The sequence below is a fragment of the Erpetoichthys calabaricus genome, chromosome 14 (assembly GCF_900747795.2).
Source record: "Erpetoichthys calabaricus chromosome 14, fErpCal1.3, whole genome shotgun sequence".
NCBI lineage: Eukaryota > Metazoa > Chordata > Cladistia > Polypteriformes > Polypteridae > Erpetoichthys > Erpetoichthys calabaricus.
This window is the reverse complement of record NC_041407.2, coordinates 26559497-26578916: the sequence shown is the minus strand read 5'-3', so window position 1 is coordinate 26578916 and position 19420 is coordinate 26559497. Positions and strand designations below refer to the sequence as shown.

At 42.2% G+C, this 19420-nt stretch overlaps 1 protein-coding gene across 2 annotated transcripts in view; it reads left to right on the top strand.

Moving 5' to 3' along the window:
* Positions 1–19351, top strand: part of LOC114664763 ((E3-independent) E2 ubiquitin-conjugating enzyme UBE2O) — a 74468-nt gene extending 55117 nt beyond the window's left edge. Inside the window, exons 9-19 of one of the 2 annotated variants that reach the window (XM_028819012.2) lie at positions 5845–5959; positions 6081–6438; positions 9871–10025; positions 10109–10221; positions 10300–10431; positions 14946–15035; positions 15119–15785; positions 15874–16010; positions 16128–16331; positions 16420–16477; positions 17721–19351. In XM_028819012.2, coding sequence (XP_028674845.2) covers positions 5845–5959; positions 6081–6438; positions 9871–10025; positions 10109–10221; positions 10300–10431; positions 14946–15035; positions 15119–15785; positions 15874–16010; positions 16128–16331; positions 16420–16477; positions 17721–18406 — 2715 coding nt within the window. In that variant the 3' untranslated portion in view covers positions 18407–19351. Of the gene's footprint in view, positions 1–5844; positions 5960–6077; positions 6439–9870; positions 10026–10108; positions 10222–10299; positions 10432–14945; positions 15036–15118; positions 15786–15873; positions 16011–16127; positions 16332–16419; positions 16478–17720 lie in introns of both variants that reach the window. The other variant, XM_028819011.2, reaches the window with a different exon arrangement.
* The last annotated feature ends 69 nt before the right edge of the window (positions 19352–19420 follow it).

The window sequence follows — 19420 nt, the reverse complement described above, 5'->3', positions numbered from 1 at the left end:
TTAAACAGGGATTAGCTGCAGCTCCCCACAGCCCTGTAATGGAATTAAAGGGTTGAGTACGTTGGTGGATTGTATTTGGATGCAAAAAATAAATAATTTGCAAAACATTTTAAGGATCTATTACTCTCCATAATGTTCGGGAAATTACATTTTTCCTTGATTTAACCCTCTGCTCTACAGTTTATAATTACAAATAAAACAATTCAGATATAATTAAATTGTACATCGCAATTTCATTTAAAGGTATTTGCATACATTTTAGTCACAGCATGTAGAAATGACAACACTTTTTCTACATGGTCCCCCCAGTTCAGGGCACCATAATGCTTGGGGCAATTGGTGTCACAGGTGTTTGTGATTCCTGAGGCGTGTTTCATAAAATATCTTTTTGCTTTTTACTCTTTGGAGTCGTAGTTGCAATTGTTCAACATGACAACAAGAATTGTGCCAATGAAAGTCGTAGAAGTCATTATGAGGCTGAAAAAATAGAATAAAACTATTCAAGACCTATGTAAATCCTTAGAGTGACCTAAATCAAAGGAAGGACCAAAGGCCAAAGAATACCTCCACTACTGATGTCAAAAGAATCCTATGGTAAAGAAAAAAGCCCCATATGCCTGTTTGACAGATCAGAAGCAGTCTTCAGGAGGCAGATGTGGATGTGTCAGAGATGACTATCTGCTGAAGACTTGAACATGAACAGAAATACAGAAGCCACACTGCAAGATGCAAACCACTCATCTGCAACAAAAGTGAGAAGGCCAGATTACAGTTTATGAAAAAGGATGTGAAAGAGTATGCACAATTCTGGAAAAGGTCATTTGGACAGACAAGACAAAGATGAACATGGTGCCTGGGGGTGTTATGGTTTGGGCATGTATGGCTTCTACAGATCCTGGCACATTTCTCTTGATTGATGATGGAACTGCTGGTGGCAGTGGCACAATGAGTTCTGAGGTGTAAACATCTGCTCAAGTTCCAGTAAATGCCTCCAAACTGAATGGCCAGTGCTTCATCCTACAACAAGATAATAATCCAAACATATTGCTAAGGCAAAACAGGAGTTTTTCAAAGCTAAACAAATCTTGAATGGACAAAGCTAGACACTCGATTTAAGTCCAATTGAGCAGGCCTTGTGTATGCTAAAGAGAATGCCTAAGAGTACAAGTCCCCGGGAACAGGCAGGAGCTGAAGCTGGCTGCATTAGGGGCTTGGCAGAAAATCACCTGAGAAGATCCTCGGCACCTGGTGGTGATTAAGAATTGCAGACTTCACTCAGTCATTGTATGCGTTGTATATGCGACAAAGTCCTAAATATGACGGCTTTAATAAAAATGCCATTGTTATGTGCCAAGCATTATGGTGCCCTGAAATGTGGGGATTATGTAGAAAAACGGTTGTTATTTCTACATGTTGTGACCGAAATGTATGCAAATACTCTTAAATGAAAGTCAGCAATGTGCACTTTAATCAGCTCTGAATTGTTTGGTTTATAATTTTAAACTGTGGAGCAGAGGGTAAATCAAGGAAAAATGTGTCTTTGTCCCAAGTATTATGGAGTGTATTGTATTAAAAGCACAACGCCGCCTCTATTTTTTCAGGAAGCTAAGAGGAGCTGACCTCCCCCAGAAGCTGCTGGTTAATTTCTATAGATGCACTATAGAGAGCATCTTAACTAACTGCATGATGGCCTGGTACAACAGCTTCACCAAGGCTGCTAAAGAAGCCCTGCAGCGAGTCGTAAAAACAGCAGAGGCCATTATTGGGACAGAACTGCCATCACTCGAACTCTTGTATAAGACTCGCTGTGTGAGAAGGGCCAAAAACATTCTCAAGGACAAAACTCATCCTGGAAATTCTTTGTTTGAGTTCCTTCCGTCAGGAAGACGCTTTAGGTCAATCCATGTATGCACAAACAGACTAAAAAATAGCTTTTTCCCATCTGCCATAAACTTTCTGAACTCTGAATCTCCTCAGTCTGAGATCATTTTTAATTGAACATGTGCAATAAGCTATATTGGTAATGTGCAATATACTAATTCAATTCAATTCAATTTTATTTGTCATTCAGCAGAACATCCAAGATGTGCTGCAGAACGAAAATACGATGCACAAGACATTAATAAAAACACATAGTTAAAATCAGCCTACAATTAAATACTAAAATGCTTCATTTAAAAGACGAACGGCAGTAGGAAAAAAACTGTTTTTATACCTGGTAGTTCTACATTTCAGGCTGCGGTACCTTCTGCTTGAGGGCATGAGGGAAAAGAGTTCAGAGGCAGGATAAGTAGGGTCTCTAGAAATCCGCACAGCTCTGGCCAGATAGCGTTGTTTTGCCAAATCTTGTACATTTGGCAACAGGGCTCCAATGATCCTCTCCGCAGCTCTCACCACTTTCCTCAGTGCTTTCCAGTCCGAAGCGCTGCAGCTCTCTATGGTCCCTCTGTAAAAACTGGTGAGGACTGACTTACTGAGATGGGCCCACTTTAGCCTCCGCAGAAAGATCAAGCACTGGTGAGCTTTCTTGATGATGGAGGAGGTGTGCAGGGACCAGGTGAGGTTGTTCGTCACATTAACTCCCAGGAACTTAGTAGACTGCACAATTTCCACAGCAGTGTTCTTAATGTAGACCGGGATGTGTATCAGCTGTTTCTTCCTGAAGTCGATCACCAGTTCTTTTGTTTTTTCGACATTCAGTATCAGATTGTTTTTATCACACCATTCCACAAAGACTTTTCACCTCTTCTCTGTAATCCCCCTCCCCGTCACCTCGAATGAGACCCACCACTGTTGTGTCGTCCGCATACTTAATAATTTGGTTTGTGCTGAACTTGGCACAACAATCGTGGGTCATGAGCGTGAAGAGGAGGGGACTTAGAACACACCCCTGTGGAGAACCTGTGCTCAAGGAGATGATGGTATCTGATTTATTCTTTCCTAACCGTACGTATTGTGGCCTATCCATTAGAAAGTCCAATATCCAGTTTTGCAGAGGTATGCCCAGTCCCAATGGGCCCAGTTTGCTGATCAAATTCTGAGGGATGATGGTATTAAAAGCTGAACTAAAATCAACAAACAGCATGCGGACCATAGCGTCTCTATTCTCCAGATGTTCCAATGAAAAATGGAGTGCAATAGATATGGCATCCTCTGTGGCACGGTTGGAGCGGTAGGCGAATTGGAGTGGGTCAAAAGAGGAGGGTAGGACAGAAGTAATGTGGTCCTTGATCAGCCTCTCGAAACATTTCATCACTATTGATGTTAAGGCTACAGGGCGATAGTCATTCATGGTTGTGACTATGGGTTTTTTCAGAACTGGGATGATTTCTGAGGTTTTAAAGCAAGATGGCACAACAGCTTGACACAGAGAGATGTTAAATATATCCGTAAGGACATGTGTCAGCTGCTCCGTACATCCTTTGAGTACACAACCTGGTATCTGGTCTGGTCCCGCAGCTTTCCTTGGATTAATTCTCCTCAAAGTCCGTAGAACATCATCCGGTTCCAGACACAGTGCCTTCTCATCAGGATGAGGGGTGGCCTTCACTGGTGATGTATCATTCAATGCTTCAAACCGTCCAAAGTACTTATTTAGGTCATTCAGGAAGTTGAAGCTATCATCACAGGGGTAAGAAACTGTTTTGTAATCTGTCACAGATTTAATCCCCTGCCACAATCTTCTGCTGTTCCTGTGATCTTGAAAATGACTCTCTATTTTCTTTCCATGAGCCCTTTTAGCTCTTCTAATAGCTTTATTTAGGTTGGCTCTTGCTGTTCTAAGGGCAGCTATATCTCCAGATTTAAAAGCATATATAACATATATAATGTACAATTCATTAACAGGTGCAATAACAATTTATGCTGCTGTACTTTGAGCAATAATAATTTGCTCTAGTTACTTGATAGCTTAACACTGTATACGACATCCATCCATCCATCCTTTTCCGCTTATCCGAGATCGGGTCGCGGGGGCTGCAGCTTGAGCAGAGATGCCCAGACTTCCCTCTCCCCGGCCACTTCTTCTAGCTCTTCTGGGAGAATCCCAAGGCGTTCCCAGGCCAGCCAGGAGACACAGTCCCTCCAGCGTGTCCTGGGTCTTCCCCGGGGCCTCCTCCCGGTTAGATGTGCCCGGAACACCTCGCCAGGGAGGCGTCCAGGAGGCATCCTGATCAGATGCCCAAGCCACCTCATCTGACTCCTCTCGATGCGGAGGAGCAGCGGCTGTACTCTGAGCCCGTCCCGGATGACTGAGCTTCTCACCCTATCTTTAAGGGAAAGCCCAGACACCCTGCAGAGGAAACTCATTTCAGCCGCTTGTATTCGCGATCTTGTTCTTTCGGTCACTACCCTTAGCTCATGACCATAGGTGAGGGTAGGAACATAGATCGACTGGTAAATTGAGAGCTTCACCTTGCTTCTCAGCTCCTTTTTCACCACGACAGACCAATGCAGAGCCTGCATTACTGCAGATGCAGCACCGATCCGCCTGTCGATCTCACGCTCCATTCTTCCCTCACTCGTGAACAAGACCCCGAGATACTTGAACTCCTCCACTTGGGGCAGGATCTCACCACCAACCCTGAGAGGGCACTCCACCCTTTTCCGGCTGAGGACCATGGTCTCGAATTTGGAGGTGCTGATTCCCATCCCAGCCGCTTCACACTCGGCTGCAAACCGATCTAGAGAGAGCTGAAGATCACGGCCTGATGAAGCAAACAGGACAACATCATCTTCAAAAAGCAGTGACCCAATCCTGAGTCCACCAAACCGGACCCCCTCAACGCCCTGGTTGCGCCTAGAAATTCTGTCCATAAAAGTTATGAACAGAATCGGTGACAAAGGGCAGCCCTGGCGGAGTCCAACTCTCACTGGAAACGGGTTCGACTTACTGCCGGCAATGCGGACCAAGCTCTGGCACCGATCATACAGGGACCAAACAGCCCTTTTCAGGGGGTCCGGTACCCCATACTCTCAGAGTACCCCCCACAGGATTCCCCGAGGGACACGGTCAAATGCCTTTTCCAAGTCCACAAAACACATGTAGACTGGTTGGGCAAACTCCCATGCACCCTCTAGGACCCTGCTAAGGGTGTAGAGCTGGTCCACTGTTCCACGACCAGGACGAAAACCACACTGTTCCTCCTAAATCCGAGGCTCGACTATCCGACCGACCCTCCTCTCCAGGACCCCCGAATAGACTTTTCCAGGGAGGCTGAGGAGTGTGATCCCTCTGTAGTTGGAACACACCCTCCGGTCCCCTTTCTTAAAGAGTGGGACCACCACCCTGGTCTGCCAATGCAGAGGCACTGTCCCTGATGTCCATGCGATGTTGCAGAGGCGTGTCAACCAAGACAGTCCTACAACATCCAGAGCCTTGAGGAACTCCGGGCGTATCTCATTCACCCCCGGGGCCCTGCCACCAAGGAGTTTTTTGACCACCTCGGTGACCTCAGTCCCAGAGATGGGGGAGCCCACCTCTGAGTCCCCAGGCTCCGCTTCCACATTGGAAGGCATGTTAGTGGGATTGAGGAGGTCTTCGAAGTACTCCCCCCACCGACCCACAACGTCCCGAGTCGAGGTCAGGTATACGACATACGGTATTTGGAATTATTTGACTTTTCTTTAAATGCACCTTGGGGCTGTCACAAAAAGTAATTTTGTTGTGTTACACAATGACAATAAAGTGATTGAACTTGAACTTAATGTACCATAATCCATGTCTTATTTGGATAATTTATCTAAGAGATAAAGTCAATTATTAGTAAGCTATACATCACTACATATTTTTTTTACTACCTTACATTTTTCTTTATCTATGTCTCACTGTTATGCTTAATACAGGTTCGTCGGCTTTTGAAGAAAGAGATTGTGCGGAAGATGGGCAGTGTGACAGATGGTCAGACGACAAATGAACAGCCCGCAGCAGATTGTGCCACTGCTGCAGAAAGCCAATCAGGTCTTCTGGAATGCCTCCTCTCTCTCAACTTTCTCTTTTCTTTAACTGCTGCTCTCTTGATGTATCTATTGTTTTTTTTTTTTGTTTTTGTTTTTTTTGTTTTTTTTTTCTCTTGCAGCAGGTGGGCAACCAGATGCAGACAAGCACTCAGAGGAATCTGTCAATGGGGTGACCCAAAGCTCCCCATCATACGCCAATGAGGATGGACCAGTCGTGCACTTGTCAGAAGCAGTGGATTCTGGTGATGGTGCTGCTGACCTGTGGGTTGAGTCTGCTGAACAGGATGCTGACGATGAAGCAGCCGAAGACACTGATGACACCAGTTCTGTGACCTCCTCGGCAAGCTCTACTGCATCCTCTCAAAGTGGCAGTGGTGGGCTGAACCGCAGAAAGAGCGTGCCTCTGTCGATTCGTAATTTGAAAAGAAAGCACAAGAAAAAGAAGACCAAAATATCACGGGAGTTCAAGCCAGGTGACAGGCAAGTTAGCATTTTTACAGCTGTTTATGCTGGCTTATTGTTTTGATATTCTCTGAAGAGTTCTCCAAGTGTCCTTAAAAATTATACCTTTTCTCCAAACCTCTAAATATAAAGTATAATGAATGTCAGAGATTTTTCAGTCCTGACTAGAACTGTTGCTTACAGTGGGTGATTATTTTTCAGTTGTAGGTGGTTAGCGATAAGGCAAGTTACAAAAACATATTCAACGTGCCCTGTATTTAATACATTCCATACCATCCGTCTTTATCTTACCTGGTTAACCAGGTCAGTTTTGTGGTCAGCTGGTCAATAGCCAGTTTATAGTTACCAGTTAACCTATGCTTCACATCTTTTGGGGGAAGGCATGAAATATTTTTATACTGCCCAATTTTTATACCAAAGAGTCTCAGTAACACAAGTGTTTCTATAATTTTTTGGATATTATTTTGTGAAAACATGGAGGTGACTGTTTTTAATAGTTTCTTTCCCCAGATACAGTATTTTTTTAATTAGATTTTATTTTTATACTACTTTAACCTGTTGGTTCATTTTCAGTTTAGTTTTATAAACTTTTGATCAGTTCTACTCTAGTGTACAGTAATCCCTCGCTATATCGCGCTTCGCCTTTCGCGGCTTCACTCTATCGCGGATTTTATATGTAAGCATATTTAAATATATATCGCGGATTTTTTGCTGGTTCGCGGATTTCTGCGGACAATGGGTCTTTTAATTTCTGGTACATGCTCCCTCAGTTGGTTTGCCTAGTTGATTTCATACAAGGGACGCTACTGGCAGATGGCTGAGAAGCTACCCAACTTACTTTTCTCTCTCTCTCTCTCTTGCGCTGACATTCTCTGATCCTGACGTAGGGGGATTGAGCAGGGGGGCTGTTCGCACACCTAGACGATAGGGACGCTTGTCTAAAAATGCTGAAAGATTATCTTCACGTTGCTACCTTCTGTGCAGCTGCTTCGTGAAGCGACATGCTGCACGGTGCTTCGCATACTTAAAAGCTCGAAGGGCATGTATTGATTTTTGATTGTTTTTCTCTCTTTGTCTCTCTCTCTGCTCCTGACGGAGGGGGTGTGAGCTGCCGCCTTCAACAGCTTTGTGCCGCGGTGCTTCGCATACTTAAAAGCCAAACAGCCCTATTGATTTGTTTGCTTTCCTCTCGCTTTCTGACAGTCTCTGCTCCTGACACGCACTCCTTTGAAGAGGAAGATATGTTTGCATTCTTTTAATTGTGAGACGGAACTGTCATCTCTGTCTTGTCATGGAGCACAGTTTAAACTTTTGAAAAAGAGACAAATGTTTGTTTGCAGTGTTTGAATAACGTTCCTGTCTCTCTACAACCTCCTGTGTTTCTGTGCAAATCTGTGACCCAAGCATTACAATATAAAAATAACCATATAAACATATGGTTTCTACTTCGCGGATTTTCTTATTTCGCGGGTGGCTCTGGAACGCAACCCCCGCGATGGAGGAGGGATTACTGTATATTATTGCTAAATTACCTTAGGCAGTTGTTATTTTGATAGTGTAAATGATAACTGGCCTCAGTATGGTACGCTGGTGCAGGAAACATGGTGAGATAGAACCCTAAATGCAGGGAACATAATCAGATGTCTGGCTGTGGAAGCTGCCTTTATAATTTCCTGAGCTGCGTAACGTTTACTGCTGTAAACTCCCCCTTTCCAATGGCATGTCAAGATGAAAGCATCATTGATTTCCTCTGCGACTTCGCATGTCACTTTCAGTGCTGGATTCAATTTTCAATTACATAAAATGAACTCTGCAACACTACATGAGAACTTTCATAGTGCACTTATAATCAATTTACACTTAGTAAGGACTTTAACTTTTTTATTATCCTTACAGCTATAGATTGTTCTTGTTCTATGTATATTTGTGTCCTATTTGTCAGTTACTATAACTCCTATCCTTTGGGATTTCCAAAGTTTATATTGGTTGGTCAGCCTGTCTGTTACTAGCAAAGCTTTTATAATGCTTAGTTCATGTTCATGCAAATAGTTATAAATGACATTAGATAAATATAACTTTATTTTGTCCCCAGGCAGAAATTTGGCTTTTTACGGAAGCTCTTTAAATAAATAAATACATAAATAGTTAGATAAGTAAGTAAATAAATAATATACACTTGCACTTTGGTATGAACAAAGAAGAAAATGAAAAAGAAAAAAATTCTGACTCAGCATTCCCAGGCCCAGTGTGGCATTATGCAGAAATATTGCTGTTGATATATAAGGGGCCCCCTCACTGCGTTTCTTGACAGTTCTTTTGAATAATTTGTTGGTTGAATGTTCGCAGTGTTAGTGTGTCAGAAAGAGGATGTGCAACTTTTTTCATAATGGACCTCAGTTTTGTTTTAATCCTCCTCTTCGCTACTACCTCCCTGGGATCCAGAATGTGCCCTGTAACTGTGCTTGCCCTTTTAATCTTGCCTGGTGGGCCTCTCCTGAAATGGTATTACAAGTCCAGCACACCACAGCATAGAAAATCACACTGGCCATCACAGAGTTGCTGAAGATGTGAAGGATGTCACTTCCCACATTAAATGAATGCAGTTTGCTAAGGAAGAAGATTTTGTATATATATAAAACTTTGTTTTATTTAATAGAAAATACAAATGAGCTAATGCACCTCTTATCCTGTTTCTACTTGTTCGGTTTATTCCAAGTTTCTGAAACCCTCCTGGTAAAGCCCTGAGAAAAATTCCAGTATAGTTAGTACTAATAAAGATAGCCAATTGGTATAAAGCATAGGCTATGGTTTCATCCATTCAGTGCCCTTAGGGGACATTTTTAAGATCTGGCCCAGGTATGTAAAGTTGCTCCCCGTGGTGGGTTTAGTCAGTGAAATTTTGTTTCAGGTCCCCCTAGTTTTCCTTAGTGACCACACCTGCACTTTATTCTACTCTGGGCAGTGCTGGGTACTCTGTTTGTGTAAAATAAATTAATTTTCTTGGTCTTACTGTGGAGATTGTTGTAATCCATTTCAACTATTTAAAATATGATTGTAATATTATGGATTTAGTTATGGTTGTTTTCTTATGGAACGTTTCTGATCATAGGGAAGTCTGTGATTTAAAGCTTAATTTCAATCAAATAGATATTGGAGTAATACATTACAATATGTTGCAGAATAATTCTGCAATAATTAAAAAATGTTTGTCCATAAAGTGACATAAATGTAAAAATAAAAGTATGTTATGGGTAACTGAACAGTTCCCACCTATAGTTTTGTCTGGCAGAAGGAACTATGCTCATGCTTCAGTGATTTTTAAAATTTTCCACATTTTGCTCAGTTTTTCCCCATGTATAGTTTTTCTCTCAACTTGAATCTCAAGGTCCAATTATAAGAAGTCATTTAAAAAAGGGAGATGATTTACACACTCACCAATTCTTATTTCAGGGTAGCAGTTGAAGTGGTGTCCACCAAGACTTCTGCTGATGTGATGTGGCAGGATGGCACTGTGGAGACAAACATTCGATCCAATGAGCTTCTGCCTATACACCACTTGGACAACAATGAATTCTGCCCTGGAGACTTTGTAGTGGACAAGCGGCGTAAGTCTGTTTGTTTTTGCTCATGGACTTAGAAAGTTCTCAGGATCACTAAGTATATTTTTCTTCTTTCTTTCTCTCTAAAGCTCAGGCGTTGCAGGATCCCAATGTCTATGGGGTGGTTCAATCAGGGGACCATCGAGGCCGCACCTGTGCAGTGAAGTGGGTTAAGCTGCAGCCAACTGGGGTTGATGTGGAGGTCAGTGTACTGCATACGTCTAGAACCTTTGAATTGGCAGCAGTAGTTTTTTTCTCAATGATGTTCTTTCTTTTGCAGGTCATTAGGGAAGAAGAGGATGTCAGCGTCTATGACATTGCAGACCACCCAGACTTTCATTTTCGCACCACTGACATAGTGATCAGAATTGGAAGCACAGGGGAAGCTCGGACAGCTGAGGAAAATAGTGAGGTAACTCTAGCAAAGCCACTTTGTCTTGTTTAAGAACTTAAAGATTTCGAGTTTTACTTTGAAAGATAACACTTCAGTTTCACAGAATGTAATTCTAGTTTAAGGAAATCCGAGCGCGTATTTGAGAAGTTTACAATTAAACATATGATTGTTCTTTGTGGTGTTCAGCATTCTGATCAAAATGCGCATAAGGAATTACATTTATAGAGGCAAAAAAAGTCTTTGATATCTAACCAAATCAAAATGATGTAGGTGTTGTGTCATAAAATGTAGTTCTGTATCCTGACATGCATTTAGATGAACATTGCAGTGAAAATGGAGAAGTCGGTGTACATGTAAGGTAACTGTATCTTTACCTTCATTGTTAGTAAATGTACAGTAAGAGCACAGACAGGAGAGACATAGATGCACACTTATATTGACTGTAAACACTGCAGCCACAACCAATCAAGCACTCTTGTGTGCCTGCTACTACACCAGCAGTCATATTATTCAATACCAACTCCACATTTGGAGGTGTTCAAGTGATTAAGTCAGTTGTATTTTTATTGACTAGTGAAATCAAAAATAAAATGGAATTTAAAAAAAAAAAAGTTAAAGATCAGGAGCTGTTGATACTTCATGTGTTTTCTAAATACAGTAGTTGCTTTTTTCAGTTCCTCTACAAGTCATAATGTACTTTATTACTTCCAGGGGCTCACCTAGAGCAAGCAGAACCCTTTTATTTTGGCAACACATTCTTTACTTTTCAACATTTAAAAAATACAGCCTGACGTTGATCACAGTGCTGATGCAACTTCACTAAGTAGTGGTCTTCAAAGAAACATTGATCAAGGACATAAAAGCAATGCATTCATATGGTTAGAAGTTTTGACTTTTTGAAGATCTTACCGATTGTCGCAATGCATTTCTGTCTTTGGTTTGTCTTGCATGCCTATGGAGAAGGTCCTGCTTCAGGTGTTGGAATGGGGTGTGCCTAAACATGACATATGTTGCATCTCTTCTTCTTCCCCCAATTATGGTGTTGTTCATCACATAATCAGCTTCTGTGATTTGCTTGACTCTCAGCACATGTCGCTAGTCGTCTTTTTCTTTCTGCCCTGTCAATTAATTTTCCACTTGTTATATCTTGGCCAGGGTTCCTCCCATGGTTGGGATTTTAAAGTCTTGGTTTATGTCTTTTTTATTCAGTTTTGAGTCATTGAGGCATCTTAATGTTACTTTTGTTTGTTTGCTATGTTTTCTATGCCTGTGCCATGTTCCATGTGTTTTGTTGATGGTTTCCCCAAATGGCCAACTGCCAAGAACTGCCCTCTGCCCTATAAGTTCTGAGGGTCTTCCATAGTTCCCAGCGGTTCATTCTGAATGCACTAGGGAGTGGTGAGTTCTTGTGCTTGTGTCTCTACTTTTTGTTTTTGTTTTTTTTATTCCTTGTATATTTGAGTTCATGTTTTGTTTTTCACTTCGTTTTTGGCTTACTGCATTGTGACTGTAGTTGCTTTGGATTGCCGTATTGTTTTGGTCAAATCCTTTTCCCTTTGGGCTTCACAGAGTTTCATTGTTGTTACAGAGCATTTTTGTGATATTAAGCTTTTATTTTGTATTTCTATGAGGCCCTAGTGCCTAGCTGGAGTTGTTGATGGAATTTCCCCCTCTAGTGGTATTTTTGTGCTTTGGGACTCCTAGTTTAAAATAGCACTCACTTTTCTGCAATAAACACACAACCACAGGTCACTTTACCAAGGTTGCTGCTATCCTAAAATGTTTTGAATTTCCAGAATGTATCCGGTCATAACAACAACAACATTTATTTATATAGCATGTTTTCATACAAGAGCGGCACGGTGGCGCAGTGGTAGCGCTGCTGCCTCGCAGTTAGGAGACTCGGGTTCGCTTTATTTCTAATACCCTCGTTATATCAATTTTTGCCAATCACTAAGATTTCCAATTTTCTCGTTATTTAGTTTGAAAAAATTACTACTAATCCATTCAGAAACACAAGACAGACATTGTGTCAGTGAGACAAGAGAGTTGAGGTCATCTGGCACTATTGATAAATACAGTTGTGTGTTGTTAGCATAGCTGTGGTACACCTTGAGATAATCTGACCTAATTGAAGCATATAGATCAAAAAGAGCAGTGGACCCAGGATATAGAACTTTGTGGAACACCATATAGAATATTATGTGTCTTTGAAGTATAATTACCCCAACTAACAAAGAATTTTATACCTGTCAAGTAAGACTCAAACCAATTTAAGACGTTAACAGAGAGGTCCACCCACTGACTAAGGTGATTTATAAGATTGATTTAAGAATATTGTGATCAATGGTATCAAACGCGGCACTCAGATCTAGGAGTATTAGAATAGATAAAAGGCCTCTGTCTGCATTAACCTGCAAGTCATTTACTACTTTAACGAGTACAGTTTCTGTACAATGATTTGTTCTAAAACCTGACTAAAACTTGTCAAGAACAGCATGTTTATTCAAGTGATCATTTAGCTGCATAATGACTGCCTTTTCTAGGATTTTACTTAAGAAAGGCAGGTTAGAAATAGGTCTAAAATTTTCAAAAAGGAGTCAAGATTATTTTTCTTGAGCAGGGGTTTAACAACAGCAGTTTTAATACAGTCTGGGAAGTCCCCCATATCTAATGATGAATTTACTATGTCAAGAACACTCTCAGTTAGCACTTCAGATACTTCTTTGAAAAAACTTGTTGGTATTGGGTCAAGGACACAGGTGGAGGGTCTCAGTTGAGAAATTATTTTATATAAATCGGATAAATGTATCCTGGTGAAAGAATTTAATTTGCTTAAAATGGAATACCGGGGTTTAAGAGGATCAGCTTTGGGAGGATACAGTATACTATATTATTTCTAATATCATTAATTTAGTGATTACAAAATATAGCAAAAGTCTCACAGGTTTCACTGGAAGTTTTATGGAGGCATTCCATTGAGTGACCTGGGTTTAGCAAACAATCAATTGTTGAGAATAAAACTCTTGGATTACTAGCATTATTATTTATAATTTTTAGAGAAATAGCACCGCCTTTCAAGACGGACTGTGTTGCTGTATTCTGTTATTTTAGCCTTCAATATTTCATAGTGGACAATCAATAAGCTTTCCATTAAGATGAAAAGTCCTAACCCCAGTAGTTTAGGAGTATTTACAGCAGCGTGCAAAAATATTCAATCACCTGGAATGTCATCAAAATTTTCTGCATAACAAAAGATTTGTACACATATTTATCTATTCAGTATTTGTAATGTGAACTCTTATGCTCTAACAATACATTTTAAAGTCAAAATAAATCATTTTCTGTAGATATTTAACTGAGGAAGAAAAATTCCAGAGTTAGTGTTTTTTTTTTTCTTAAATATTTAAACCTTTATGCTTTAAAAGCTTCAGCTTTACACAAATACCGGGGTTTGGGGCGGAGTGGTGGCTCTGAGGCTAAGGATCTGCACTGGTATCTAGAAGGTTGCCAGTTCGAGTCCCCGTCACTGCCAAAAGAGATCCTACTCTGCTGGGCCCTTGAGCAAGACCCTTAACCTGTAATTGCTCCAGGGGCACTGTACAATGTCTGACCCTGCGCTCTGACCCCAAGGGGTATGCGAAAACTAATAAATTCCTAATACAAGAAATTGTATAAGGCGAAATAAAGAAGAAAAAAACCAGATTAATCACAAACAACACCAAGATGACAGTCATTTGGCAGTCATAATAAACATAATTAGGTACTACCTGTGAATTCTTTATATCTCTCAGGATATAAACAGCACCCTTTGCAAGAGCCATAGTGTTTGTTTGACAATTGCTGCCAAAATGAAGACAAAGAAGCATTCTGCTCATGTAAGAAACAGTCATTGAAATGCACAAGGCAGGAAATGGCTACTTGCTGGTTCATAAATTTAAAATGGATGATGGCTAATGAAAATTGTGTAGGTTATTTATTTAAAAGCTGAGTTTATTTTCACTGTAATTGATAATTTCTCTTTATTAACATACTGAAAGGACCTGAGGGTTGTCATTTTAGTACTTTCCAAGTGGTGTATATTCATATGGGTTGAGAGGATAATGTAAAAACCTAACAGGTGGCGCAGTAGTAGTGCTGCTGCTTTGCAGTAAGGAGACTGTGGAAGTTTGTGGGTTCACTTCCCGGTTCCTCCCTATGTGGATAGCGCTTTGAGTACTGAGAAAAGCGCTATATAAATGTAATGAATTATTATTATTAAAAATAAAATAATTGGTAATGGGAGTACTTTTGCCAGGAAGAATTAAAGTAATCCCATTACAATTTGAGAGAAGTAGTTAGTAATTTATAATGGATTATATTCTTTGAGTGATAATTTCAACCCTGTTCATCCTTGGTTTGTGTTTTTTTGGCATGGTGGAAATGAGACCATAGGGCAGCTGGAAACTGTGCTGGTTTTTAAATGTAGTGCTGAAGTAGAACTGCATCAGTGTTGCCTCTCTCAGTAAATTTATTCTTTGTTTCCACTCCAGCCATCAGTAGGCCAGGTGTCCCGTGTGGATGTAAGCAGCAAAGTCGAGGTTGTGTGGGCAGACAACTCAAGGACCATCGTTCTGCCTCAGGTGGGGCATTATTATGGTTAACTTTGCTGTCGCGATTCATATATCTACATTGATGCCCCCTAATGTGGTCTTCTCCCTTACAGCACCTGTACAACGTGGAGTCGGAGATTGAGGAATCAGACTACGACTCGGTGGAAGGCAGCAGCAGTGCAGCTTCTTCTGAAGAGTGGGAAGATGAGAGTGATAGCTGGGAAACGGACAATGGCCAAGTGGAGGAGGAACATGCTGGCGAGACGGCTCCTGCTTCCACGCCTGCTGCCCCTGCTGATGAAGGGAAATCTCTACCATCTGTAGATGAGCCCCAGGGTGCAGAAGCCACAGCAGGGGCTAGTGGTGTAGAAAAGCAACCAAAGGATGGAACGCCAAGGAGCTTCAGGGAGCTGAAAGAGGCCATCAAGATTCTGGAGAGCCTAAAAAACATGACTGTGGAGCAGTTGCTCACTGGGTCACCAACATCCCCTACCGTGGAGTCTGAGAAACAGACCAAAGAGAAGAAGTTTTTAGATGATATCAAAAAGCTGCAAGAGAACCTGAAGAAGACGCTGGACAATGTGGCAATTGTGGAGGAGGAGAAAATGGAAGCTGTGGCTGAGGTAGAGAAGGAGGAGAAGCACCCAGAGCCACATACTCCTGTCAAGTCGGAGTGGCCCAGTGACACGCCTGTCTTATGCCAGCAGAGTGGTGGTAAACCTGGAGTAATATTCACCAGTGCCAAAGGAGAGGTGTTCTCTGTGCTGGAGTGGGCCTTGGGTAAGGGTAATCAGGCTTCTGAAATGTGCGGAGGCTAGGACCAAGTCAGAAGTGACAAAACATGTAATGGTTCTCCCTCTTTTCACAGACAGTCATTCCTTTAAGAAAATGGAGTTTCAGCCAGCAGAACCTAAAAAGTTTTTCAGCACAGTGAGGAAGGAAATGGCCCTGTTGGCTACCTCACTTCCCGATGGCATCATGGTGAAAACCTTTGAAGATCGCATGGTAAGTGTAACCCTGGTAGGGAGGGGAGAGGAATGCCTTGTGAGTCTTGCATTGCATTGACTTGTGTGGTTCATTTTTCTACTCCTAGTATTTACTGTTGATCATCTTTGTTTACAGGACCTCTTCTCTGCACTGATCAAGGGCCCAACACGGACCCCCTATGAGGATGGCCTTTTCTTATTTGACATCCAGTTGCCGAACATTTACCCTGCTGTGCCTCCCCTTTTCCGCTACCTATCTCAGTGCAGTGGGCGGCTCAACCCTAACCTGTATGACAATGGCAAAGTCTGTGTCAGCCTTTTGGGCACCTGGATTGGCAAGGTACTGGTATTGTCTGGTAATGTGTTGCCATGTAACAAACCAATAACCTCCCCTGATGCCATCCTGTTTTTTTTTCCTTTGTGTATAGGGGACTGAGAGGTGGACAAGTAAATCTAGTCTGCTGCAAGTGCTGATCTCGATTCAAGGTGAGACTGAATGGGTAACCTTTAATATCTGAAATAACTGTTCCGCCCAATGCAGTGCATAACCATACAGTCAATCAAATTGCAGGGCACAATCACACAGCCAATCAGAAAAGAGTAAAAAAAACTTCTAAGTAAAGTATTAGTTTAGTTTTAATCCAGTCATTTCCAAACAGATATTTTGAAGTAGCATGATATGGTGTTGCAGCCGCCAATTTGCATACCTCAAATCTTTGGGGGCTCCAGATTGAGGAAAAAAGGGATGGATGTTATTTACTTCACAGCACATGAAGGACTAAATGTATTTTCTTAATTGAGAAACAGTATTGACCCATTTTCAGTATCCATTGTTAAAGCATGCAGTCATCTGCAGTTAGGCATACTCACTGCTACCAATCTGTCCAGAAATGCACGGACAGAACATGCAAACTCCATATATACCCTGGTGCTGTGAGGCAGGAATGACAGCTCTGCACTATCACTGTTATAAACATCTGTACTAAACTTACTGAACATTAATCTGATTAAAACTAAAGTCATTCCCATAGCATTAGTGCAGTTCTTATCCTGATTGTGTGTCTAATCTTTTTGTTAATAGCTGTTAATAGATGACAGAAGCACGCATGTGCAGAATGATAACAGCATCAGGAGGCAAAATCATTGTGATGTAAAACAATACTTTTACAATATAACACAGTAATTATTGTGAAATAATGCAATAATATATATTTTAAATGGTGGGAATGAGCTTCTCTATATATACCTATAGTATGTACATGACATGGCAAGCAACAGCAAAAATGCTAACTCCTTGGACAAGCCATGCTCTGTGAGGGATGATGACTGATCTGGTTTTATGTCATCCTTTGAATGTTATACGGCTTGGCAACACTTCATTATAATTACATAATCACTTACTGTAGGTGTCCTAATGTAACCATCAGCCTTAAGTGTTGGCCTGCGATTCTAGGAATCTTTTGGTGTGTTTGGATTTTAACATCATGGTTCTACACTTTGGGTTTGGGGAGCTACTGTCCTAAGAGGTTTTGTGTAGTTTTGCAGTACTCAGTCTGCCTGTCGCTAATGTACATCAGTTGGATAGTTTGGGCAACTGTTAAAAAGAGTAGCAAATTGGTGACCGCCTCCAGTTTTCTTTATCTGTGATACTAAATATGACATGAACTGTGATTATAGTCAGATCCCTAATGGACAGAACCTCACTGAGTTTCCTCATCTTGTTTTGCAGGGCTGATTCTGGTAAACGAGCCTTATTACAATGAGGCAGGCTTTGACAGTGACCGGGGGTTACAAGAGGGCTATGAGAACAGCCGCTGCTATAATGAGATGGCCCTCATCAAGGTTGTTCAGTCCATGACACAATTACTTCTCCGGCCTGTTGAGGTCTTCCAGCAGGAGATAAGGGAGCATTTCTCCACCAATGGCTGGAGGCTTGTGCATCGTATAGAGTACTGGCTTGAGCTCAATGACATGGTGGACAGAAGGGAAATGAGAACCCCTGAGCGGCCACTGTCTGCCGAGCCTGGAGATGAGCTGGTGGCCTCTGCCGCTTCTAGCTTGGACAACAGAGAGGAGGTGTTGGAAGACTCCGGTCTAGGTACGTCCACAATTTCGGCACTGGAAGCTGGTCAGCACTCTGATTCTGAAGCTACTGGTGTCCTAAAGGCTGTCACCGTGGCGGCTGATGATCAGAAGGTGCCTGTGGACACTGTGGGCAGCCAAATTAGTGTCAAGCCAAAGAAGCGAAGGAAGAGCTACCGGAGCTTCCTACCAGAGAAGAGTGGCTATCCAGATATTGGCTTTCCACTCTTCCCCCTCTCCAAAGGATTTATCAAAAGCATCCGGGGTGTTATCCAGCACTACCGGGCAGCACTGACTACTGCTGGCTTCCCCGAGCGGGCCGAGGAGAAGTAGTGGCTACTTTACATGTCAGTGCTCTGCAGAGGCCCTGAGCAAGAGGGGCCCCTGAAGAACACTGGAAGTGCCATGACTGATACAGCGCCCTGGGGCTGTCTGACCTCAACTGCTAGCCGCCACACTGACCGGACTGTGTCAGTTAAACTGAAAATAGGTTTGCACAAAGACTGACACAATCGCCAAGTCTTGAACTGAAATAAAAAAAAAAAAAAATGTGATAAGGCTTACCTGACTGGAGTTTCCTCTCCGGAACCCTGCCCATGTTAACCTTGCTGCTGTCCAGCTGCACACCTCAAGTTGCAGCTGACCTTGGTCTTGTGCAAAGCAGCTGGAGTGATGGGCTACTGGGATGGGGAGATGGGGCTTCCATCTGCTGTTGTTATACATTGCACGTTTACTGGGAACCGTTGAGACCTGCAAGGGTGAGGCAGCAGGGGCTGTGCCAGCTAGTCTCCCCTGGAGATTTCAGAATGTACAAATTGGCCATCAGTGTGACCCTTGACACAGGTGGTTGCAGCTGTGCTGATGTGCTACCTGTTTTTCAAGCACAGCTCTATGTCTTGTGACCAGACAGACCTCAAGATGCCTACTTGGTGATCGCTTGGGAACTGCCTCATGCCCAAGTGGCTGCTGTGTGCAGGAGCTTGCGTTTTGGCTGGAGGCCACTTCATTGGTCACCTGTTGGGTCCTGGACTGTGGCATTTTTCTTGTTTCTAATTAATAGTGTTAAAGGACCGGTCAAGCATGCACCATTTATCTGCCTTAGTGCTGGCCGTGCCATCCTTCGCCTTGTCCACTTTGTACAGTCATGAAATGGCGTGAATGCTGAACGCTAGGTGTGCAGTGTGTGTGTTTTTTTTTTTTTTTTTCCCCTTTTGCTGCTAGATTTGGTTGCAACTTGTAAAAATTAAATAAAACGTGGCCTGCAAGCTGGCTTCCTTATTGTTGAGCTCCTCCTTACCCAGATGATAAGAACAGATGTTGGAGATTTTCTTCTTGTATTTGAGAACC